We start from the raw sequence: 24,302 nt of genomic DNA, 5'->3' as shown, positions 1-24,302 counted from the left end.
AAAACAAAAAGAAAGCAAAGTACGCTAAGGCAGAGCGCCGATCCATGCCAGCTAGACATACATATAAAAAATAAAAAAAATAAAAAAGGACGCGCATCAGCACGCAAGGGAGGGTAGGACAAAGTGGGAAACAACTAGACTCACGTACGAAGGCACACTGAAAGAACAGAAAACAATGGCTTGGGGTATCGTCGACAGGAGCAGGATATTCGCAACGCAAGAAATGGGGATTCGATTATGCATCCAATCCGGCAACAAGGGGAGCAGAGGGAAGAGGAACAGAGGGACTAGATCGGGTCTTGACGTTTCTTCTCCTTTTTAGCCCAACGTACTACATGCACGATGGAATTAGTCTGGGTGGGAAGTTCCTGAAAAGCAGGAGCTCTGATTTAGGGAGAAGGTTTCTTCAACTTACACCCGCACGCGTTACACAACGTCTTGGGTCCTTCGGGGCCTTTTCTCCACTCTGGGGAGTCGGCTGTGCCGCAATCGGTACACATATATTCTCCCTTTAGCCGTTTTCTCCGGTCGCTGTCTGGCAAATCTTGCTCTTGGGACTCGGGTGAGCTGCTTTCCCTGTTGCAGTGGATGAGACGGCCTTGTCGCAGACCGGTACTGAGACCCTGAGATCGTTCGCCGTCTCCATAATACAGACCGGTCATGACCTCGATGCCTTCGATATGGGACATGTCTTCGGTCTGGGGTAGTCGGTCCTCGACTTGTTCCAGGAGTGAACGTGAATCCGATTCGTCACCGATTGTGGGCTCGTCCGACGAGTCATTGGAATCGTCGCCCGATCCGGCAGCCTCGGCGACGTTAGACTGAGTGACACTTGACTGCACGGAAGTGATAAAGGTTGAGTGCATCGTATGTGTCGTCGTTGTCGTCGTTGTTTGATTACCGGGTGCTGATTGTTGGCCTGCGTTAATATCATCTTCCTCTTCCTCCTCTCTCAGTTGCGCGATTCGCTGATTGAGGCGGATGTTTTCGAGCTTGTGCTCCAGGAAAGAATCGAGAGTCTGCGAGCTCCTTGTGGGATAGGGTCGACACACAAGAAACACGCCATTGCAAACCTGAGTCGGTCTTCCGTTACTGCTTCCGCTACCCCTCTTGGGGGTCGCCATATGCGGATGTCCATACGCTTCCAGAACACAGCTGGCGTTATCGCGCTTGTAGAACCGGAAATGACAGTGGAATGGTCGGGAATTTGCAATGCATTCATCCATTTCCGCCGCGAAGAACGCCCGATCCTCCGTGTGGATAAAACGGGCGATGTCGTGTCTGTCTATTTGCGGGAATTCATAGCCTGTGATCCAATGACAGGCAGGCGACGCATACGCAATCCGTCCGTCGGAGCCGAGAAGGAGCAGCATGTCTTTCATCTCGCCCAAAACCCGCTGCGTCCATACCGACTTAGTTGCGTCGGACGACGGGTCGGAATCGACGTTCTGTGCGCCGAATTTCTCAGTGTGTGATGGGGGAAGATATCGCGGCTCTCTTGCCGCGGCTGTTGAGGCCGACACCGCGGTGGAGGCCATTATAGGAAGGGTTGTTGTAGGTGAGGTAATAATAGCTGCGGTGGTGGCAGTAGCAGCAGTAGAAGTGGTGGCGGCGGTGGGAGCCGTAGTATACGGGTCCTTCATGTGACCCTGCACCAAAGATAATTGATTATTGTGTGCCATAGCGATCGACCCTCTGTCGATGGAGGAGGAATTTAAATCCATCGTTGGAAACTGGAGTGGCCGACGAGATCACAGTCGCGAGGGACTGACATTCGGGACCACCGAGAGGAAGAGTGAAAGCGAGAGCAAGAGAGGGAAAGAGAAAGGGAGGGAGAAAGAGAGAGAGAGAGAGAGAGCAAAAGTGAGAGAGAGAGCCAGACAGCCAGACACTAGGCTAGCAGCAGCATTTACGAGCCACTTAAGCTGGAATGGATAGAGCTGTCAATTCCTGTACTGTATAACGACCGGGGCCGACCCACACGGCGTGCCAATGAGGAGGACTGACAGCACGGAATTGCCGTCCAATGGTCGAGATGTATCCGATAGGATGGTGCCTGGAGATGCGTCCACAAGGGTGTGCGCCTTGACCCGTCCATTGCAGGGCCCGATAAGATGCAGTTGGTCTCGCTGCGTTCGACGTCTCTCACTCTCGCCGGAATTCCTTTTTCCCCGTTCGCCTTTTGGGCTCCTGCCTCTTTCGTCCGCCCGTGACCGCCTGCGCCCGTGACCCGTCACGTGCCCGCGCGCTCTTCCCCGCGTCGACGCGCCTTTGCCTTTGCCTTCTCTTTCGCCTCTCGCCTTGTCGTGTCTTGCGTGGTTCTGAGCGACAACTGACAGGGCCAAAGGACACCATGTGAGTCGTCTCTTTCCTACATCTCCTCCAGCTGAGCTCATGCGAGATCTTCGTCCGCTGACCAGCTGACCAGGTGTAAGTGCGGCGCATCCAGACGTCGGAGTCCGCAATTCCTGCTGCTGACTTTCATCCCCCAGCGAAGATCGATAAGCTTTCCATTCTCGGGTATGTCGATGCTACCTGACCCTGCACTCTGCTGCTTGCCTTTCCACTGACTCATCTCCACCGCTACCTAGAGTCCGCTCCTTCGACAACACCCGCAGCGAGACCATCCAATTCCACACCCCTCTCACGTTGATCGTCGGTTATAATGGATCGGGGAAAACGGTACAACTCTACACCCTCAACCGGACAACGCGTCTTACTCGGGCTAACGGGAAGCATAGACCATCATCGAGTGTCTCAAATATGCCACCACCGGCGACCTTCCGCCGAACAGTAAGGGTGGCGCCTTCATCCACGACCCGAAGCTCTGCGGCGAAAAAGAGGTACTGGCCCAGGTGAAAATGTCTTTCAAAGCCACCTCGGGGGCCAAGATGGTCTCGACGAGGAGTCTGCAGCTTACGGTCAAGAAAACCACCCGGCAACAGAAGACACTGGAGGGACAGCTATTGATGGTCAAAGATGGCGAGAGAACCGCCATCTCTTCGCGGGTGGCCGAGTTGGACCAGATCATGCCGCAGTACCTCGGCGTGTCCAAAGCCATTTTGGATTCGGTCATCTTCTGTCACCAAGACGAGAGCTTGTGGCCCATGAGCGAGCCCTCTGTCCTCAAGAAGAAATTCGACGAGATCTTCGAAGCGATGAAATATACAAAGGCCATCGATAATATCAAAGCTCTAAGGAAGAAGCAGAACGAGGAGCTGGCCAAGTACAAAATCATGGAGCAGCATGCCAAGGAGGACAAAGAGAAGGCCGACAGAGCCGAGAAGAGGTCCGTCAAACTGCAGGACGAAATTGAGGCTCTGCGTGACGAGACGCATAAACTCTCCCAAGAAATGCGACGTGTTGCCGACCTCGCCGACAAAGCATGGAAAGAGTCCGAAAGCTACTCTCAGGTGCTGGGCGCCTTGGAAGGGAAGCGCATCGAAGCCAAAAGTGTCAAGGCAACCATCGATAGTCTGAAGAGACACTTGGTGGAGCTGGATGATTCAGATGAGTGGCTGGAGACGAATTTGGAGCAGTTCGAATCGCGACAGGTTCAGTACCAACAGCAGGAAGAAGCCCAGAAAGAGAACTACATGGATATCAAAGAGAGAATAGAACATGCTCGGCAAAAATTGGGAACCAAGCAGGCAGAGTATGGAAAGTTCGAAAACGACAAGGCCAATTTTGAGCGACAGCTTGAGCGACGGCAAAGGATGACAAAAGAGATCGCTCGAGGAAACAACATTCGAGGGTTTGATAAGGTTGAGGACCAAGCCGAGGTTGATGAGTTCATGAAGAAGGTCAGGAAGCTACTAAAAGATCAGAATCAGGCGCTGGACCGGACCAGGCGGGATGCGCAGAGCGAACTACGCGAGGTGCAGGTCACCCTGAACGATATCGAAAAGCGGAAGTCTGCTCTGCAAGAAACCAAAAATGCCGCAAAGAGGCAGATTGCTTCAAATGACAAGGATGCAGCATCATACCAAGCGAAGCTCAACGAGATCAATGTTGATGAGGGCGTTCAAGCTGCTCTCGAATCAAATATTGAAGACACCATATCTCGTTTGGATCAGGCTAAGGAACGTGCAAAGACTGCCTCCTGGGACAAGGAGATTCAAAACGTGAACTCTGAAATCCGCAACCTGGAGGACGAGAGCTCTCGCCTAAACACCGAACTTATCGATGCCACGAAGCGGGCCGGTGACTTGGCCCGATTGGACCATCTGAAAAAAGAGCTGAAGGAACGGGAGCGCAGCTTGAGTACGATGGAGGGCGCTCACGGTGACCGTCTTTCCAAGCTTGTCAGTGCAGACTGGAAGCCCGAGACCTTGGAGCATGATTTCCACCATGCCTTGCAAGGTGAATCAAATGTTGTATCGAAGGCCGAACAGGAACGTGATGCGGTCAGTAGAGAGCTGGAGCAAGTGGAATTCAAAATGAAAAACGTCAAAAAGATTCTCACTCAACGTCAAAAGGAACTCAAAGAGTGCATCCAAGAGATTCGTGAAGCTATCGACGATGAGCCTGAAGAATACCCTGAGGTGCTTCAGCAGCGACAGGCGCAGCTTGATATCGCAAGGAAAGATGCCGAACAATACGCAGGCATCGGCGAATACATGGTTACATGTCTTGAGACAGCCAAGCAAGCCAAGGCATGCAGACTATGTACTCGCGGGTTCAAGAATGATACCGAACTACAGTCTTTCAAGAACAAACTAGAGAACCTAGTGAAAAAGGCTAAACGCGACGCTGACGATGAGGATGTGCGCGATCTCGAGGAGGATGTTAAGACTGCTCGTGCAGCTAGCACTTCGTACGATACCTGGTCCCGTTTAAAGGATACCGAAATTCCAGAACTGGAGAAGGAAGAAGGGCAGTACCTCAACCAACGGGATGAACTCTTGAACCAACTAGAGAGCCGTGACAAGATCGTCAGCGAGAAGTCTGAAAAGAAAAGGGACGTCGAAGCTCTCTCCAAAACGGTCAATACCATAGTTCGATATGAGAGTGAAATCAAGTCGATTCGTTCCCAGATACAGGGACTTTCCTCGAACCAAAAAGACGCCAGTTCTACCCGCACATTGGAAGACATTCAAGACCAATTGGCTTCCATTGGTGAAAAGTCCAGAGCGTTTAAGAAGACCCTGACCAAGCTCACGAACGACAGAGAACAGACCCGGTCTGAAATCAATAACCTGGAGTTACAATTAAGAGATGTGAAAAGCAGCCTTGATAACGCGAAATTCCAGCTGGAGAAGAAGGCTGACCTTCTCACTCGCTTGGAAGAGTACAAGAATCTCAATAGTCAGCAGCGTGAGGCGATAGCAAAGGCCGACAAAGACATTGAAGACTTGACTCCAGAACTTTTGAAGGTTCAAGCGCAGTACGACGACATCAGCCAGCGCGCCGAAAACCGCGAGCGGGAGATGCAACAGGCTATCTCCCAATTGTACGAAAGCGTCCATCAGCTGGAATTGGCAAACGAAGAGATCGATGCTTACAACCAGCGCGGCGGTCCTGACCAGCTAGATCGGAGTAAGCGTGAACTCGCGAACGTCAATGAAGAAATCGACGAACTGGAAGCCGGACTGGGAGCCATAACGAAAGAAATCAACAAGATCTCCGCTCAGTTGAAGGACAGCGAAAGCACTAAACGCCAGTATGCGGATAATCTAAACTATCGTCAGGCGACCAGAGCGCTTGATACGGTCCAGGCCGAGATCGAACAGCTCGCAGCCCAGAACGCCGAGGTTGACCGGAGTCATTTCAAAGAAGAGTCAGAGCGCCGCACTCGCGAACACAATGCGCTGGCGGCAAAACAGGCCAGCAAAATGGGTGAAATGAAGTCCAAGGATGATCAACTGATGCAGCTGCTGGCGGATTGGAACACCGATTACAAAGATGCTGCTTCCAAATACAAGGAGGCACATATTAAGGTGGAGACCACGAAGGCGGCCGTCGACGATCTGGCCCGGTATGGCGGCGCTTTGGACAAAGCCATCATGAAGTATCACGGCTTGAAGATGGAAGAGATCAACGCCATCATCGGAGAACTGTGGCAGAAGACGTACAGAGGAACCGACGTGGACACGATCCTCATCCGCTCGGACAACGAAAATGCCAAGGGCAACCGATCCTACAACTACCGTGTTTGCATGGTCAAGCAGAGCGCAGAGATGGACATGCGAGGGCGCTGCAGTGCTGGTCAAAAGGTGCTGGCAAGTATCATCATTCGCCTGGCCCTCGCCGAGTGCTTTGGTGTCAACTGCGGTCTGATCGCCCTGGACGAGCCCACGACCAACCTTGACCGGGACAATATCCGGTCTCTGGCAGAGTCATTGCACGACATCATTCGTACGCGTCGCCAGCAGGCCAATTTCCAGTTGATCATCATCACGCACGACGAGGACTTCCTTCGGCATATGCAGTGCGGTGACTTCAGTGATTACTATTACCGCGTGTCTCGTAACGAGAAGCAGAAGTCGATCATCGAGAGACAGTCAATCGCCGAGGTGAGTATTTGCATTCGTTCCTAGTTGATTAGAGCATGAACACCCCATACTGACATTTCGCTTCTAGGTTATGTAATTCCCTTTCCCAATTGAATGAGTCCAGCCGTCGCTCTATTTCGGTAATCTACTCGGGGATAGAGATCTCTTTTTCTGAAAACCACAAAAATGGGAGTTGTGGGGGGTTGAATTTTAGGTATAGCGCTGGGATATGTAAAATATGCTCAAAATATCATCTCTATTTCTTTATCCACGTATTCTTTCAGAGAACCAAACATGGAAGTGTCAATTATTTATTTCCTTGGTTTGCTCTTTCGCCTACGCGACGTCGTTTATTGAAATTCATAAGCATATGCATTAATCATTGTCTAACTCGACCAAATTTAAGGTAACGATATCTTTTTTTTTCTTGCCAACCCGCCATCGCCAAGGTTTTCCCATCTATAAAAAAATAGATCCAATTTACTCCATTTCGATAGTAGCAGGGGGCTGTTTATAGCTCAATTAGTAAGGATCCCGTGAGAATATGAAGTAAGAATATAAGCTCACCTTAGAAGAGATGTCGTAAAGGACGCGGGAAACTATAGAAAGTAAAATCAGCACCGTCAGACCATGCAAGAACCGATAGCATGAGCTGCAAGAGGGAGGGAGTAAGCAATAGAAGGAACATACCGCCGTGCACTTCGTTAATGATCCTGGTAGAGGCGCGGGAAAGGAAATCGTGAGGGAAGGGGTATGCGGTACAGGTCATGACTGTGGTCGATTAGCTTGATTGACTGACTGACTATAAACCGGGGAACTTACAATCGGTGGTCTGGACGGCCCGAAGGATAACCATCTCGGCGTGGACGCGCTTGTCACCCTGTGACGAGGGTTAGAACGTTGTGCATTTGATTGGAGTATATGCCATCAGGGGCGGAGGGAAGGCGATTTTACCATCACACCGACAGCCTTGGTGGGGTCCAAAGCAGCGTAGGCTTGAGCAATGTTATCGTAGAGGCCAGCCTCGCGGATCATGGAGATAAAGATGTGGTCGGCCTGTCTGGCAATCTCGACACGCTCGGGGGTCACTTCGCCGAGAACACTGAACATATTGGTTAGAAGTGATTCAAAAGTCTATGTTTGGACCTAGCTGATGAGCTGGAATAGACAGGTTCGCTTACCGAATGGCAATTCCAGGACCGGGGAAGGCTGTTGTAGGTTAAGTTAGCAAATTCCATGGCAAAATAATTGGTCTAACGTAACAAATTGACTTACGGTGTCGCATGACCAAGTCGTTGTGGATACCCAATTCCCTACCCAGCTGTCGAACCTCATCCTTGAAGAGTTCGCGAAGGGGCTCGATGAGCTTCAGACCCGCGCCATCCTGCATGCGGGCCGGAAGACCTCCAACGTTGTGGTGGGTCTTGATGGTGGCACTGGGGCCCTTGAAGGAAAGACTCTCAATGACATCAGGATACAGAGTACCCTGAAGGAACCACCGGACCTTGGCACCGGTGTGCTCAACGCTGGCCTCGATCTTTGCAGCCTCAACTTCGAAGACATCGATGAATTTTCCACCGATGAACTTGCGCTTCTTCTCGGGGTCTGTGACACCCTTAAGGCCGTCCAAGAAATCCTTGGAGGCGTCCACAACCGTCAGGTTGATACCCAGGTGCTTTCCAAGGGTCTCGTAGACCTGCTGGCTCTCATTCAGACGCAGACAGCCGTTGTCAACGAGGACGGCGTGGAATCGATCGCCAATGGCCTCCTTCATGAGCTTGGAGGCAACGGTAGAGTCCACACCTCCACTGACAGCACCGAGAACATGGTCCGTCTCACCGACCAACTCGCGAATACGAGTGATTTCCTGGTCCACAAACTTGTCCATTGTCCAGTTCTGCGTGACGCCGCAGATGTTCGCGGCGAAGTTCTTCAGAAGCTTCACACCCTCAGTCGTGTGGTTCACCTCGGGGTGGAATTGAACGGCGTAGATGGGCTTGGTCTCGTGAGCAATGCCAGCGTATTCGGAGTTGGGGGTGGTAGCAATGGTGTGGAAGCCCTCGGGGAGCTGGATCAGCTTGTCACCGTGGGACATCCAGACGTTGGTCTGATCCTCGATGCCGGCAAACAAGCGGTCGACATGGCCCTGGTTGTCTAGTCGCTTCGCCGTGAGAACGGCATGGCCATACTCTCTTGCGGTTCCGGCAGCGACGTTGTCCTTGCTCAGGCGGTAGGCAATCTCCTGCAATCCGTAGCAGATACCGAGGATGGGGACACCGAGTTCGAAGAAGGCGGGGTCAACGTGGGGGGCGCCGTCCTCGTAGACCGAGTAGGGACCACCGGAGAGGATAATACCCTTGGGTTTCCAGGGGAGATCGGCCAATTTCTGAGTACTGCAAAAGTTATCGAGCAATTGAGTCAGCGCACGGGGCTCATTGTACTGTGACTCAACGGATTGACATTGGCACATACCATGGCAGCATCTCAGAGTAGATGTTGAGCTCTCGCTGACGAGCCGAAGAGCAGTTAGTAGTGTAAACTGACAGAAGAACATAGCATCCTAAGTACTGACCAGCCTGGAAGGTGGGTGTTAGCTGTGATCGGCTGGGCCATGGAGGGGTTGGAAATACCTGCGAGTGATAAGGTGGGTGTACTGACTCCCGAAGTCGAGGGTCAGGATGGTGTCGAACTCCGAGTGAGGGGGCTTCTTGGCGTCCATTGTGGCGGGTGGTGCTCTCGCAGAGATACTCGACGTGCAGAGGGCCTGGGAAAGGAATGCGGATGAGGATGGGAGCCAGCCGGAGAGAGAGGAAGAGGAAGTAAATCAGCGAAATTTTCTTATCGTTTTCCGCGGGGGGCGCGGGTTGCCGAGCTGCAGCCAATCGGCGTGCCGGCATTTCCCCGCGTGCACGTGATGCGGCGCCGATAAGGGCGGAATCCAGGCCTCAGGCAGAAACACTTGATTGCTCGCTATAGAGAGGATCATGATCACGATCATGCATATGGATGACACGCCAGCGAAAACAAGACTGAAAGAAAAAAGAAAACACCATCCGCTTGACTCTCACTCCAACGTATCCTCGCCATCTTCATCCTCCCCTGCCTCCTCATCCAACAACGGCACAAATCGGAAATCCACGAAACTCACAGGGGGTTTCGCCGCGCTTCTTGCCTGGCCCGATTCATTCAAGTCGAATTCGATCATGAACTGTAGACTGAGAACCCCTTGTCGATCCCCCCGGATGCTGACTTTGTTGGCGGCGGCCATCGCACGAGAAGCCTTCTGGATGAGAGGAAACCGGTAATCTTGCTTGATGCGAGAGCCCATCGACGATGGCGGGCTGACGAGAAAGGTCTCGGTGACGGTAGGAGCAAGCTTAGCTCTCGTTGCACGCGCCCGAGAAGTACCGTCATCGGCGAGAACCTTGTGATGGGACTCGTGTGGTGTGCCGGTATTCTGGTCCTGCTGCTCAATGGAGAATTCCACCGACGATTCGCTGAACGGACCGCCGTGGCCAGAAAGGGAGAAAAATGGTTCCTCTTTGGCGGAGGCGGAGATTCTCAGTACCCGTGGATCGGTGGCGCCAAGTTCGGTGACTGCGTTGTGTAGCCAAGCTGAGCGCATGATGATCTTCATGATAATAGCTTCTCTTTGAAGAGGAATGTCAACCTCGCTGCCGTCAAGTTCGTAGGTTGTCAGCTCGCACGTGGTCTTGACTCCGGTCTCGGACAAAGTGATGCTAAGAGGAGAGCCGTCTCGGAAGTACTGAAAAGTACACGAACGATCCAGTAGCAAAGCAGGGGCTGTGAAGGCACTCGACGCAGAAGGATTCGGCGGCGCGACGCTGGCTGCCCGATTCGTTCCCGGGGTGGTCATGTCATTGGCGCCGAATATTTTCAGAGTTTCAAGCAGGGCGGACAGCGAAACAACGAAGCACGGGTAGGGGGTGGTGTCTGAGGATTCATCGTCATCTTCCCCAGTCTCGTCTCGATTGCCAGCCACGGTGGATTGGTTGAATGTATAGCTGGTGAAGAGAGCTTTGTCGAGAAAAGCAAGTCCTTGGACCACGCGCGTGTCTTGTACCGAGAATCGAATTCCATCCGGGGTTATTTGCACGGTGGCTTTCGGCGCGAACCCGATGCATTGAAGCAAGGTATAGAGGTGTTGAGTATTGCTGGAAACAGCGGAGAATATAGGTTCCACGGCCGCCATGGCCCTGGATGATAAGTCTGTACAATAAAAAAACTATAAAGCAACAAACGCCGAGAAATCGATTTTAGAGAGAGTCTGCAGTACGGGGGACTTCGGTGTTTCTAGTGGTACAGCCCTTATGCGTCTCTTTCAACTCTCCATGTATGGTACATTGAGGTATTCGCGCGTCAATTAAACGTAGACCCCAACGGCACAGATCATGTACACGGCTCCGAAGCTGCAGTAGAATCGACGTTAGCTCGGGCTGCGCGCGTTGTGGAGGGGGGGCGGTTTGTTCATCATACCCAAATGCCAATGATGCCGGGATACCGAATGATGCAATGCTCAGAAACGAGCGATCTATTTCATTAGCAACGAGAAAGAACCCATGCGACCAAGGCGATGAGCAAACTCACTCAATCCGAAAAGACCGGTCAAGATGAAGGCTAGGGCAATTGCTCAGCGATACAGCTCTATCAGGTATAGGCCAGGTCACTCTTACCGGACAGCAGTAGACCAAAGCCAATGGAGAACTGGCTCTCTTTGCCGATAAAGGGAGTGTAGGGGCTTGCAGAAGCTGCCTCCCAAACCTCGTTCAAAGACATGGGGAGAATTCGAGTAGGACAAAGACCGTAGCCAGCGGATGACAAAGTTCAAATGATCGAGCAAAACCGGGTGTCAAAGGGCGATGGCAGCTCCCAGGAGCTTTGTCGGGGGAAGTAGATTAAGTGGTTGATCTGGCCCAAATCCCCCCGGGTCGACGTATCTCCGGCTCCGGCCCCGTATCGGCAATCGGCCAAACGTGGAGTTGATCGCATTGACTCCGTATGATTATTGACTGTCACCTCCGCCATCGAAACTCTTCCTACCGACACGATTCGACATCATGGTGGCAATGGCATCGGACAGTGAGTTCCCATCTCCAGAGGGAGTCCTTGGTGGCCGTCATCGCCCCATTTACTGAGCATAGACCCAGGTACCAAGCGGAAAGCATCGGAGGAGGCCCTTTCCCCAGATTCCCAGCAACAGAGCAAGAAAGCGCGCACAGATTCTCCGGAGAGAGAGCCAAAGGTATAGGATCGACTCTGTTGTGAGGTGACAGACAAATGTGTTCTGACGTGACCTGCCTTCAGACCGAGGATGAACCGTTGGGAAAGCCGCCGCTGCGAATCGTCCCTTTTCCCGAGAAGGTAAGCCAAGCCGCCTGGGTCCATCCGATCAAGGCGTCAGGGCTAACACTGCGCCTGCTTATAGCCCGCCGTGCTGGAGGAGCGTCGAGGAGAGATCGAATTCCGGGTGGTGAATAACGATGGCTCGCGCGACAGTTTCGTGGTTCTCACCGGGTTGAAATGCATCTTCCAAAAACAACTGCCGAAAATGCCCAAGGATTATATTGCGCGGCTGGTCTATGATCGATCGCATTTGTCGATGGCTATAGTGAAGCATCCCTTGGAGGTGGTCGGGTATGTGCGCTCTACGTTGCCAGGGTCGGGGACTTGGTCTCACTGATAGACGCGCAGGGGCATTACGTATCGACCATTCAACAGCCGCCGATTCGCCGAAATCGTGTTCTGTGCCATTTCTTCGGATCAGCAGGTGAAGGGATACGGTGCGCATCTAATGTCGCACTTGAAGGTATGAAACTTGGGTAATGCTTCGCTCTTGCGCGGGGAGAGGCTAACCGACCGCGCTGTACAGGATTACGTGAAGGCGACGTCGCCCATCATGCACTTCCTGACCTATGCGGATAACTATGCGATCGGGTATTTCAAGAAGCAGGGATTCACGAAAGAGATCACACTGGACAAATCCATCTGGATGGGGTACATTAAGGATTACGAGGGAGGAACGATCATGCAGTGCACCATGCTTCCCACGATACGCTATCTCGAAATCGGTCGAATGCTCCTCAAGCAAAAGGAGGCGGTTCATGCGAAGATCCGTGCCTTCAGCCAGTCATACAAGGTCCACAACCCGCCGAAGGAATGGAAGAACGGACCGTGCAAGATCGACCCTCTGAGTATTCCCGCCATCCGCGCGTCGGGATGGTCGCCCGATATGGATGAATTGGCTCGCCAGCCACGCCACGGGCCCAACTACAACCAACTCCTGCACCTCCTCAACGACATGCAAAACCACAGTGCGGCGTGGCCCTTCACCCAGCCCGTCAACCGAGACGAAGTACCGGATTACTACGAGGTCATCAAGGAGCCCATGGATTTGTCGACGATGGAGGAGAAGCACGAAAAGGACATGTATCCGACTCCGCAGGAATTCATCAAGGACGCTTCGTTGATCTTCGACAATTGCCGCAAGTACAACAACGAGAACACGCCCTACGCCAAGAGTGCCAACAAGCTGGAGAAGTTTATGTGGCAGCAAATCCGCAATATTCCCGAGTGGTCGGTAAGTTGTTTGCCCAGTGCAGGCGACCCCTACTCCTTTGTGACATGGGTGGCTGATTATTGCATAGCATTTGGCCGATGGCCACTAGGGAGGTGGTCACTATTTGAACATAGGGGTTGGTGGCTGTATAGTAGTATTCCTGGTGTCGGGGCGAAGGAGTTCTGGCGTTTTGTTCTTTTCTTTCTTCCCTTTAAGAGTTAATGAGTAAATACCCAGGTTGACGCATCACGGAGCGTGTTTTTTTCGGCAGTGTTGGGACTGGTTAGTGATAGACTGTGTATGACGAAATCCATACGGACTATGCCACGGATCTCCTGTGGTCTCCATTTTTCTTTTTCGGTTTCATTTTACTCGGATCGTCGCCTCCGGACTTCCCCTGAGACCTGGGGATGGCGAAGAAAGTACCTGTACGACGTCCACCGCATTTTCCAGCCCCTGCGAGACACGGCGATGTGACCTGTCCGATAACGTCCCTCTTCCCCGGCCAACTATTGAGACATCCCTTGCAAAGTGTCGAGAACGTGGACGACGATGATCACCGACTAGCTTCACTTGCCGTCGTGGGGCGTCATTTCGGATCAACGTTGAGGCGGGCCGTTTGGCTGCAGAAAAGCGTCGAGCATCGAGAAGGCCATCGTCGGCAGGAGTTCTTTCATGCAGGCTGGCTGGCTGCTCCCTCCGTCCTCCTTCCTTTCTCCCTGCTCCATGGATTGTGCCGGCGGCCTTTGATCTCAGCTGCTGTCGGGTGGCTCTCCGGTGTTGACTCCTACCGTCCCAAACGACTCCAGCGCCCCAGGGGTTCCTGGTGTTTTGCACAGGCTCCAGTTTATTTATTAAACGGTCTATTTTTGCGCATTCGCCGCGTTCTCGCCCAACCACCACTACGCCCAACTCTTCTAGTCGGTCTTTACTCTCGCCTACGTCGGTCGCAGCTGTCTCCAATCGTCTGCTCCGTATACACTCGTTTCCCGTCGTCGCCTACAACGCACCGTTCATTCACTGCCCCCTTTTTCTTTGGCCCGTCGTTTCTTTCACCTTTTCACTCTCGTTCGCTTATCGCCTCGAAAGCGCTTCCACCGATCCCGACTCCTAATTAATCCGCCGCCCAGTCCATTCACAATGGCTTCGCCGTCTCTGTCGGACCTGGAGCAGCGGAATCGTCTCCCGACCCTGTTCGAGGTCCTGAGTCGTCGAACGCTGGCTCCGGTCGATCTCTTTTCGTTCTATATTTACATGCGGGACCAGAAGCGCTCGGTGGACTACCTGGATTTCTGGTAGGTCCTTGAATGACCTGGAGTCGTTGCGGCCCGGTCGCATCTCACCACTAACCCCAACTCTCGTCTAGGCTGGATGTCTCGCAGCATATGTCCCTATGTCGTCACTATGTCCGCGAACTGCGTCGGTCTGTCTTAGTCGCTACTCCCGATCTCGAAAAGGCCGATAGCAAAGGCTCGTCAGCTGCTTTGGAAACATTGGAGAGCTTTGGCGATATCCCGCTCGTGGAAGCCGGGCCGTCTGGTATGCGCCGTGGTCATCGGGACTCGGAGGATCGAGATGCGGATCAAAGGTTGTCGGCATTCCTTCGCTCAGATGGACACACGTCTGGTCACTCCCCTCAGAGCAGTCTTGGATCGCAGAACGCCGCCCGTACGTCGTCGAACGAAGGTCAACCCCGGGCCAGCTCCGCCACTCGCATCGACTCCATTTCACCGGGCCATACGGTAGCCCGTGCCGATATTCGTGCCAGTGCGGAAAAAGTTCTGTATACGTACCTGCTCCCCGGAGCGGAGAGAGAGATCGTTCTGCCCGAAGATATGGTAACCTCGATCATCAATCTGGTGGAAGACGACGGCCGAGACGACCCGGAGGTTTTTGATCCCGCCAAAGACTACGTATTCCAGGCAATGGAACGCGACGCATTCCCAGGGTTTTTGCAGGCGAAGGCTCTTGGTAATCTGGTACCGCTCACCATCATTGCGCGCTTGGCCTTTGCTCTCATTAGCTTCGGCGGCGGCTTCTGGGGTGCCTTTTATGTTGTCCTTCGTGATAAACCACGACACACCCGTTGTTGGGTAGGTCAATTCAACTCCCCGGGTTCAATACGCAATTTCACTAACAGTATTCCAGCTGATTCTTCCATTCGCCGTCGCCGCCTACTTTATTGTATCTTACCAGTACAAACTCGACCCGGTGATGGCAATGCTCGGATACAGCGAATACACCTTCATGAATTGGTCTCCAATCCGCGAACCCTATGTGCGAAAACTGCTGAACAAACGAGCGACTGCGACGATATTTATTGCCTTCTTTGTTGCGGCAGCACTAAGTGTGCTCTTCATCTTCGTTCCGGGGACCATGCTTTAAATTGTTCGTGCCGCACATGCTCCGTTAATCGTGACCTTCCTTTCAAACCTTTACCCAAGCATGTAATCTCTTTGTTCGTGGAGCATGCGGCTACTTTCTCTTGTTCTCTCCGGTCGAAGCTCTGCTTCGCATTCGTGATTTGTTGGAGACTCAACAGCATGGCTTGATGACGCACGGAGGAACCGAGTATTGTCTTTGCTTTAGCGAGCAGTTAATTTTGCACCAAGCGACTTTGCATTGCAATATTTCAATCTTTTCCCATCGCAAAGCGTGTCCTGTATAATCCGGCATGTCTTTCTCTTACAATCCTTTTGGTCCGATCCGTGACAGGTGTATTCCCCCGATCGGGGCTGGGATGGAAGTGAATAGCGCCATCCCCGTTCCCTGGCAGACTCTCTTTTGTTACTCCCACGGGCCGGTCAATCTTGGATCTCGTTGTCATTTTGTTCCTTTCTCTTCTTGACAATACCCCTTGGCCGCTCAACTTGCGTGTATGTATGTTAAATGACGTTTTCTTTTCCCCTCTTCGGTGGGCTTTTTTTGTTTTTGTTTCGGTGTTGTGGCAATACCTAGTGTTCTTGGTAATCTGGATATACAAATGTGATATTAACTTTGTGGCATAATTGTCTCGCCTTTGTCTCGGTTGATCACCGCGCGTGGAGAAAGCTTCGTATCGTAAAGAATCTATTTCGAAGCTCCTAAAAATAAGCCTCTGCTAGATGAATAAAAAGTGGATACATTAGCCATGCTTCGTAATGCTAGTATAGTAACCAGAGATCCGGGCAACTACAAGATCCCCAAGTTGCAACCACAAAAAAAGATATCTTTTTATGACTTCTTCCCTAACACTCGCTTGGCATGGCGAGCCCCAGCACCTCCGGGTCCAGCCCGGGAGGATCCTAAGCCCTCATCAACATCCATCCTTGAACCGAGATGCATGTCAAGGGAACCCTCCAGCCCATTATCCCAGTAGCCGTCATCTTCGTCGAAGTCGTCCGCGCTGTACTCTCTCTTACTACCTATGTAGCCCCCGGGGCCACCTCTCAGATGACCACCATGCCAGCCGGACTTCTTAGAACCGGGCATCCGATTGGATTCGAAACCGGCCAAGTCAGCGCTGATGGTGGGCCAGTTGGCTAAGGTCTTTTCAAAGAGCTCGTTATCGTCGCGCTCCTTGGCGCGACGCTTCGCGGAGTTGGTTCTGATCTTGGTGATCTCCGTCTCGATATCGGTGATCACGTCGCCGCAGCGCGTCTCCCAGTCTGTCAGGAAAGAGATCATCGATGGGAGGGACTGCGGCTTCACATCCCGCAGGGGAGCCACGGCGGTGACATTGATGGACGGCGGGTTGGTGGCGGGGGAGAGACGGGCGGTGATGAGCGAGGCGTAGATGGCGGTGGTGACGAGAGACTCGAGATCGGCGGCGGCCGGGATGGATAGCGATTTCATGAGCGTGTCGTAAGTGAGAGGCTTGACAGATGCGGAGAGAGACAGGAGGGAAAGCAGGCGCAGCTTCAGAGCTTGTTCGTCGGTTAATGCGGGGAGATTTGGCGTTGCTGAGAGCGGGGACGTTAGTTTCCACGGTCGTCTTGTCTTGCTTGCCAGGTGCTATGACTCTGATTCATTTCTTGAACTGGGGACCGGACAGAAGCTTACATTGATACTCTTGCCATGTACCCCAGGCAAAAATCTCGAGAAGAGTCAGGTACCCATGAAACTCCGCGGGGACATCCTGGGACCGAAGGCCCTGCACGGCGGGGGTCTCTAACAGCTCGGCGAAGACGTAGGTGTTTGGACTGGAGGTGGCATTTGTGATGATGTTGGCAACGAACCGTGGGGACGAAGCACTGTTGGAGTTGGCGAGATGGATGAAAGGCTGCAGGGCCTCTATAGCCCGGGTATGTACCTGATCCATTTGTATAGGACGTCGGGCGGCAGAGGTGTGAGGAGACGGGAGCGGAATCAGTCAAACGTCCGAGATCCAGGGATCTGTCGAGAATGGGGGGTATTATTGCAGTGAAGGGATCAACATGGGACGTCGAATGCTTGGGTCATGATAGTGTCGAGAGTGAATAGGATGACATCGACCGGCGTGTTGCGCTGTTTGCCGGCGATGCAAACACCGGCGGTGTCACGTGATTATGATCCACAATGTACCGTACCGTACCGTATCATACGGTCAATACGCCCGATCCGATTAGGTAAAAGCGGCGCGTCGTCGTTTCAACTTTCAAGAGACAAGAGACACCAAGGGGAACCTCATTATACTTGAAACATGTCAAGCCAGACCCAGCCAATCCTCTGGACCCTCGTTCATTTCTTCCAGAACACCGTTGGAGTGTTGGGGGAGGACAGAGGACAGAGTACGGAGTACCTCTGCAATAATAATACCTCGCAAGCGTCACGGGGCCTCGCCGGAAGCAAGGACATCGTCAATCTTTCTCCGGCTTCTTTCCTCCTTGCCGTACGCCGATCTTCTGCACTTTCATTGCCAATCAATCCATGCATTCATCCCACCGCATCCCACCGTCAATCAATAATAATCCATCCGGATCCGCCGACCCTCCGGAGCTGACTTGCGCAAAAGAGGCGCTGACTGCTTTCTCTCCTCTCCTTCCCCACCCTACTGCTCCCGGCCTGCGACAGTAGCAGCAACAAGCTTGGCAGGATTAATTTATATTCGGGCCATTTCCCTCCTCGAGCTAGTCTTGAATTCCATTATTAACAGCATACTGGATTGTCCTTATTATGGCTGCTGTTCCCAGTCCAAGACCTGTCTTTCAGTTCTTGCATGAACCCCGTTAACTGATCGACCCGCCCGATCTTCCGACCACATCCGTGTCAAAACCAAGGCCACATTTTTTCCCTTGCTTACTGACGTGCTACACTCACCTTCTTACGACTGATAAGCCCGTCCGTTCCATCCGGCCCCCTCCCGTCCCCCTTTCTTTTCGACAGAGAAGCAGCTCTTATGCGATAGTTCGACTGGTTTTCGCGCTTTTTCTTTGTCTGGTTCTCGTTCATCCGGTTAGGCGCAATGGCGGCGTCCTCCTCCGCTCCGCTACGCGCCGGTCTCGATGGCCCATCCGCAGGACGATCACCCGCCCACATGGCCACCACCACGGTAAATGTCGATGGAATGACATGCGGCGCATGTACCTCCGCCGTGGAGGGTGCCTTCAAGGGCGTCGACGGGGCTGGAGACGTGTCCGTGAGTTTGATGATGGGCAGGGCTGTTGTACACCACGACCCGACCTTACTTCCAGCGGGAAAAGTCGCCGAGATAATCGAGGATAGTGGTTTCGATGCGACAATCCTTTCGACGGACAGCACCTCAGTACCGACCGCAAATGAGAAGGATATTCAGAGTAATAAGTCACAGATTTCCACCACCACGCTGGCGATTGAGGGAATGACATGTGGCGCTTGCACCTCGGCGGTGGAGGGAGGATTGAAGGAGATATCCGGAGTCCGGTCAATTAATGTCTCCTTGCTCTCGGAGCGAGCGGTTGTGGAACACGATGCTGCCGCTGTGACACCGGATCAAATTGCAGAAGCCATAGAGGATCGCGGCTTCGGTGCGAAGGTGCTGGAAACCTCGACGCTCCAGGCTGGTCCTCGCGCCTCTCAGGATCTTGCAGAACCAAAGTCACATTTGATGGTCACTACCATTTCGATTGATGGAATGACCTGTGGGGCCTGCACGGCAAGTGTACAGAACGCCGTCGAAGGCGTTGATGGCCTGGTTCAATTTAACATCAGTCTGCTTGCCGAACGCGCCGTTATTACCCACGACCCTGCGATTCTTCCCCCTAAGAAACTTGTCGACTTGATAGAAGATGGCGGTTTCGATGCAACCGTACTTTCTTCCGAAGCCCAAGTACCCGTCTCGGGCGCCGCAAGTAGAGTCACGCTCAGCATTCATGGGCTGCGCGATGCGTCCTCGGCGAATGCGTTAGAAAATACCCTTCTCCAAAGACCTGGAATCACCTCAGCATCGGTTGACATGGGTACCTCGCTAGTTCACATTGCCTACGTTTCTTCTGTCCTTGGGATTCGCACCGTCGTGGAGACCATTGAGGCGGAGGGATACAATGCCTTGCTGGCTGACTCCGATGATACCAATGCGCAACTGGAGTCACTTTCCAAGACCAAAGAGGTTCAGGAATGGAAGCGAGCATTCTTGTTCTCGGTGTCTTTTGCGGTTCCCGTGTTTATCATCAACATGATGCTACCCATGTACTTGCCGTCTCTCGACTTTGGCAATGTTCAATTGCTTCCTGGGATCTATCTTGGGGATGTCGCCTGTCTTTTGCTCACCATTCCAGTACAATTCGGTATCGGGAAGCGCTTTTACGTTACGAGCTTCAAGTCATTGAAGCATCGCTCCCCAACCATGGATGTGTTGGTCATGTTGGGCACATCGGCGGCGTTCTTTTACAGCGTTTTCACGATGGTTGTCGCCATGTGCTCTTCAGCCCATAAACGGCCGAGCACTGTCTTTGACACCAGCACAATGCTCATTACCTTCATCACGCTTGGGCGATGGCTGGAAAATAGGGCCAAGGGCCAGACGTCAACCGCATTGTCGCGGTTGATGTCGCTAACTCCGTCTATGACCACCATCTACGACGACCCGATTGCTGCAGAAAAGATGGCCGAAGAATGGGAAACTTCTCCAGTCGGCTCAAAGGAACCTAGGACGTCGACTTCCGGCGAAAGGTCCGGTCCCGTCATCAAGGCTATCTCGACGGAGCTTATCGAAGTAGGCGACGTCGTTGTTCTTCACCCCGGCGACAAAGTTTCCGCGGATGGTTTTGTTATCCGAGGAGAAAGCTATGTCGACGAAAGTATGATCACTGGCGAGCCTTTGCCAATTCATAAGACAAAGGGCAGTCTTGTCATTGCGGGAACTGTCAATGGAACTAGCTCGATCGACTTCAAAGTGACGCGGGCGGGTAAAGACACGCAGTTAAGTCAGATCGTCAAACTAGTTCAGGATGCGCAAACTAGCAGAGCTCCAATCCAGCGCATGGCTGATACCGTGGCCGGACATTTTGTCCCTGCGATTATTAGTCTCGGTCTGATTACCTTCTTTGGCTGGATGCTCATGAGCCACTTGCTACCTCACCCCCCTAAGATCTTCATGTCCGAGCAGAGTGGTGGCAAGGTTATGGTTTGTTTGAAGCTTTGCATCTCCGTCATTGTCTTTGCCTGCCCGTGTGCTTTGGGCCTCAGCACCCCGACAGCAGTCATGGTCGGCACAGGCGTTGGGGCTCAGCAAGGCATTCTCGTCAAGGGCGGCGCTGTTCTGGAAGGCGCCACGAAGATCAACCATGTCGTCTTTGACAAGACGGGAACCCTGACCACCGGAAAGATGAGCGTGGCTGATGCAAGGATTGAGCCCCACTGGACGACAAATGATTGGCGCCGTCGACTCTGGTGGTTGATAGTTGGTCTTGCAGAGATGAGCAGTGAACATCCCATTGGTAAAGCGATTGTCAATGCTGCCAAAACTGAATCCGGTCAACCTGGTGAAGGCGGCTTACCCGGCAGCCTGGGCGACTTTGATGCCTGTGTGGGCAAAGGTATCTCAGCTCTGGTAGAGCCTACGTCCAGTGCCGAGCGCATCCGATACCCTGTCTTGATTGGAAACGCGGCCTTCCTCCGGTCTAGGGATATTCCACTGCCCGAATCGGTCGACGCTGAAGATTCCGAGACCGTCAAGGACAAATCCAACGTGCCTGCCGGTATCACTCATATTCATGTGGCCATCGAGGGCCAATTCGCCGGCACCATTCTGCTCCGAGACACTTTGAAGGTGACCGCAGTCGCTGCCGTTGCAGCATTGCATCGCATGGGCATTGCCACCTCCCTGATCACAGGAGATACTTACCCTACGGCCGTTTCTATCGCCACGGCTGTCGGGATCCCCATCGAGGCCGTTCACGCCTCTGTCTCTCCATCCGACAAGCAAGCCATTGTCGCCTCCCTGCAGGATTCCGGTCTGCGCGTCGCCATGGTCGGCGATGGTATTAACGACTCTCCCGCCCTGGCCACGGCCTCCATCGGTATAGCCCTCGCATCCGGCACAGACGTTGCCATGGAAGCCGCCGACATCGTGCTCATGCAGCCTGACGACCTCCTCTCAGTGCCTGCCAGTTTGGCGCTCTCCCGGTCTGTATTCAACCGCATCCGCCTCAATCTCATCTGGGCTTGTCTCTACAACGTCATCGGCATCCCCTTTGCCATGGGTCTCTTCCTTCCTTTCGGTGGCTTCATGCTGCCCCCTATGGCTGCCGGAGCCGCTATGGCGGCCTCCAGCATCTCCGTTGTCGTGAGCAGCCTTCTTTTGAAGTTCTGGCAGCGTCCCCGATGGATGGACGTCGAACGACTCGAAAATGAGGTTGAGTCGGGCAACACCAGCTTCCGCGGCTCCAAGAAGACCTGGTGGGATGCCAATCTCTCCGTTACCGGCTTCGGTGCCCGCTCCGGTCCCGTCCGCTTTATCCAAGGCGCAGGCCGCAAAGCCTGGTCCTTGGTTACTGGCAGAGGATCTCGGAAATCAGACACTGATGAGGGATATGTTCCGTTGCAAACGGTCGAGCCTGTGGCTTGAGCCATGCGCGTGGAAAATCCTACCATCCTTCTTACCTCTTTTTTAAATCTTTTCCCGGGGCTTGATATACCGCAATCTATATACTGGCATGATGGGATACTATATTGCACAAATTTACGATTTTCCTAATGATTGGCTTTTGTTTCGGGTGTTACGTGTTTTGGTTCTACTGAAACTGTTTTTGTGATAAACATAGGATTGATACCTCTTGTCGATTTGTCTACCTAGCTAGCTAGCGTTTCGGGAAATCAATAAGATTTGCTCGAGTTGAACTCGCTTATCATTGGCCTCTATAAAACCAAACAGACGGGGCGGATAACTGCACTGCGCATTGCGTGTCCGTTGGTCCGCTAGCTAAATCCCATATGCTTCTTGATAGCCATTGTAAGAGAAAGAGTTAAAATAGAAAACAACGAATAGATCATCAGTCATCACTGGATTAAGCGGGAATGAAGAGGATATAACTCATGTATGTCTCACACGAGTCGAAGTCATTGCCGATCATCAATCATGATATAAGGGAAACAAAGGATCGCAAATTAACAAAATAGCAGTTTAGTCTGAAGGTCAAATATTCATCATCGTCGTCTCTTGGTCTCCGGGTCTGAGGATTTGAGCCCGAAACATAAGCATTGAAACTACTCGTCTGTTTTTTGGGTCTCAGCCGACGCTGGCGATTGTTCCCCTGCCCCCTGTATGTCCCCGAGGACTATGTCTCCATCGCCGTCTGCACTCTCCTTGCCAGCCGCTTGCTTGTTGTCGGTTTCTGGGGCCGGCTGTTCAGACTGCTCTTGCTGATCGGATTGCTTGCTAGGGTTGTCTTCGGCGGCCGGAAGGGTCATTTCGACCCCTTTGCCGTCTTGGAGACCCATGTCCTCGACGCCTAGCACCCGTGGACCTCGCGCGTGCGGTATATCTTCTGATGCGTCGGCCGGCGGAGACCCCGTGCCTTCCATGGCTTGATTCTCTACCGTTGAGGGGACGGGTTGAGCAGGGAGGGTGGTTTCTTGTGTCGAACCAACCGTCTGCTCTGACTCCTGTTGGATAGGCTGCTCTGTCGGGGCAACTGCGAAGACTGATTCGTCGCCTAAGGTTACCCATTAGCCAGCAGTTCCTAGGAAAGGGTATCTAGTCTAGAAGAGGGGGTCAATCGATACCTTCAGTCTCAAGTGCTGCATCTTCCGCCCCCGGCGATGCAGCATTCCTCAACCACGGAATTGGAGTGAGAAGGGCCCCGCCCAAGGATTCGTCGCTCCCCAAGGCATGATCTGGAAGCAGGAAGCTACCTTCTCCGCCATTCATTACGCCATTGGGCTGGCTGGTCGCTTCTTGCACCCGAAGTGGGAAAACATCAGCGCTGCTGGTCACCGAGACGACGCGGTCGACAGCCCGGAGGTAAGCGGGGAGGGTTCGGTAATGCGCAGTGGGACGGAGGATCAGCTCTGCCAGTCTCTGAATCGTGTGAGGAGGTTTCGAGGCGAACAGCGTGCGCAAGTTCGATCGAACGGAGTCTAATAAGAGCAAGAGAGGTGCGGGGAGGGCGGCGCCTGTTGCTGGATCGTCAGGCGGTTCAGGCTGGGAGTCGGGAACACGGTCGGTCGAGGACTGAATCGTCGAGGCCGGGGTATCATTCTCTTTATTACTACCGCTAGTAGCAGGAATCAATTCCGATGTGGATCCTTGAGGAATTGGAGGAGTCGAAGCAGTCGCATCGGGAGGAACTTGAGGCATGGGGAAGACATTGAAGACGATCTGGTCGGCTGGTCAGCTGGCGTCTAGGACAAGAAGGGTTCGACAAGGGAATCAATCGTGTACATGTTCCAATCGTGTCACCAACGGTTCAACCATTGAGTTCCATTTCTCACTGATGAAGACTAGTCAGCATCCCCAGTCGCGTCCCAATCACGCCGTAGACGAGACTCGGTGGTCAGAGAGGCAAGGTGTCGCATACAAGTCCATCAAGCCGCCATTGGCGGCGGTCTCTAGGGTTTCTTCATCTAGACGAGCGGAAGCGCAATTAGCCAGGGGAGTCTCGACAGGGGATGACGGGAGGACCAACCTAGAGACATTCTCCCGACGCGTTGAGGTGCACAAGGAGAAGGCGAAGGGACGAGCGAAAGGCGGATCGTCCGAGCGGCTTATCGCGCGCGCACGTGACGGTTATCGGGCCGATTTTTCCAAGGCGGAGAAGAGGGGCATTTGCGCTCTCTTCCTCTTCCTCCCCCGC

General features: G+C 53.1%; 9 protein-coding genes across 9 annotated transcripts; 4 read left to right on the top strand and 5 right to left on the bottom strand.

Annotated features, from left to right (window-relative positions):
• Positions 1-35: 35 nt before the first annotated feature.
• Positions 36-1,877, bottom strand: P170DRAFT_432791 (GATA transcription factor LreB). Its single transcript, XM_024848340.1, has 2 exons — positions 416-1,877; positions 36-331 (listed from the first exon to the last, which is right to left on the bottom strand). Exons 1-2 carry the CDS (start codon positions 1,680-1,682, stop codon positions 288-290), a joined length of 1,311 nt encoding a protein of 436 aa, XP_024710562.1. The 5' UTR covers positions 1,683-1,877; the 3' UTR covers positions 36-287.
• Positions 1,878-6,974: 5,097 nt separating this feature from the next.
• gua1 (GMP synthase (glutamine-hydrolyzing)) lies at positions 6,975-9,213 on the bottom strand (the record flags this gene model as incomplete). Its single annotated transcript, XM_024843584.1, has 10 exons — positions 6,975-7,001; positions 7,062-7,093; positions 7,185-7,265; positions 7,317-7,374; positions 7,449-7,596; positions 7,676-7,703; positions 7,770-8,887; positions 8,967-9,001; positions 9,067-9,070; positions 9,125-9,213. The coding sequence occupies 10 exons, from the start codon at positions 9,211-9,213 to the stop codon at positions 6,975-6,977; spliced, it is 1,620 nt and encodes a 539-aa protein (XP_024710561.1).
• Positions 9,214-9,558: 345 nt separating this feature from the next.
• Positions 9,559-11,291, bottom strand: P170DRAFT_346286 (putative DNA repair protein Rad1; the record flags this gene model as incomplete). The annotated part of the gene is made up of 5 exons (XM_024843556.1): positions 9,559-10,740; positions 10,885-10,924; positions 10,992-11,046; positions 11,103-11,132; positions 11,189-11,291. 5 exons carry the CDS (start codon positions 11,289-11,291, stop codon positions 9,559-9,561), a joined length of 1,410 nt encoding a protein of 469 aa, XP_024710560.1.
• Positions 11,292-11,511: 220 nt separating this feature from the next.
• Positions 11,512-13,331, top strand: gcnE (histone acetyltransferase GCN5). Its single transcript, XM_024844640.1, has 7 exons — positions 11,512-11,594; positions 11,663-11,757; positions 11,820-11,876; positions 11,941-12,149; positions 12,207-12,321; positions 12,385-13,092; positions 13,160-13,331. Exons 1-7 carry the CDS (start codon positions 11,573-11,575, stop codon positions 13,178-13,180), a joined length of 1,227 nt encoding a protein of 408 aa, XP_024710559.1. The 5' UTR covers positions 11,512-11,572; the 3' UTR covers positions 13,181-13,331.
• A 56-nt stretch (positions 13,332-13,387) lies between these two features.
• Positions 13,388-14,428, top strand: P170DRAFT_36465 (uncharacterized protein). Its single transcript, XM_024844654.1, has one exon. It carries the CDS (start codon positions 13,482-13,484, stop codon positions 14,187-14,189), a length of 708 nt encoding a protein of 235 aa, XP_024710558.1. The 5' UTR covers positions 13,388-13,481; the 3' UTR covers positions 14,190-14,428.
• On the top strand, positions 13,881-15,580 carry rgsB (putative RGS domain protein (Rax1)). The gene is made up of 3 exons (XM_024844666.1): positions 13,881-14,366; positions 14,438-15,164; positions 15,220-15,580. Exons 1-3 carry the CDS (start codon positions 14,212-14,214, stop codon positions 15,454-15,456), a joined length of 1,119 nt encoding a protein of 372 aa, XP_024710557.1. The 5' UTR covers positions 13,881-14,211; the 3' UTR covers positions 15,457-15,580.
• A 593-nt stretch (positions 15,581-16,173) lies between these two features.
• On the bottom strand, positions 16,174-17,523 carry P170DRAFT_399267 (uncharacterized protein). The gene is made up of 2 exons (XM_024846274.1): positions 17,113-17,523; positions 16,174-17,012 (listed from the first exon to the last, which is right to left on the bottom strand). The coding sequence occupies exons 1-2, from the start codon at positions 17,369-17,371 to the stop codon at positions 16,285-16,287; spliced, it is 987 nt and encodes a 328-aa protein (XP_024710556.1). The 5' UTR covers positions 17,372-17,523; the 3' UTR covers positions 16,174-16,284.
• Positions 17,524-18,262: 739 nt separating this feature from the next.
• On the top strand, positions 18,263-22,365 carry ctpA (Cu(2+)-transporting P-type ATPase CCC2). The gene has a single exon (XM_024844612.1). It carries the CDS (start codon positions 18,494-18,496, stop codon positions 22,073-22,075), a length of 3,582 nt encoding a protein of 1,193 aa, XP_024710555.1. The 5' UTR covers positions 18,263-18,493; the 3' UTR covers positions 22,076-22,365.
• On the bottom strand, positions 22,320-24,165 carry P170DRAFT_432784 (uncharacterized protein). Its single transcript, XM_024848339.1, has 5 exons — positions 24,135-24,165; positions 24,027-24,072; positions 23,891-23,939; positions 23,233-23,827; positions 22,320-23,162 (listed from the first exon to the last, which is right to left on the bottom strand). The coding sequence occupies exons 1-5, from the start codon at positions 24,142-24,144 to the stop codon at positions 22,714-22,716; spliced, it is 1,149 nt and encodes a 382-aa protein (XP_024710554.1). The 5' UTR covers positions 24,145-24,165; the 3' UTR covers positions 22,320-22,713.
• Positions 24,166-24,302: the final 137 nt, after the last annotated feature.

Source organism: Aspergillus steynii (assembly GCF_002849105.1).
Source record: "Aspergillus steynii IBT 23096 chromosome Unknown P170scaffold_1, whole genome shotgun sequence".
Classification (NCBI taxonomy): Eukaryota; Fungi; Ascomycota; class Eurotiomycetes; order Eurotiales; family Aspergillaceae; genus Aspergillus; species Aspergillus steynii.
The sequence above is the reverse complement of the archived record's forward strand: the minus strand, read 5'-3'. Positions and strand labels throughout refer to the sequence as shown.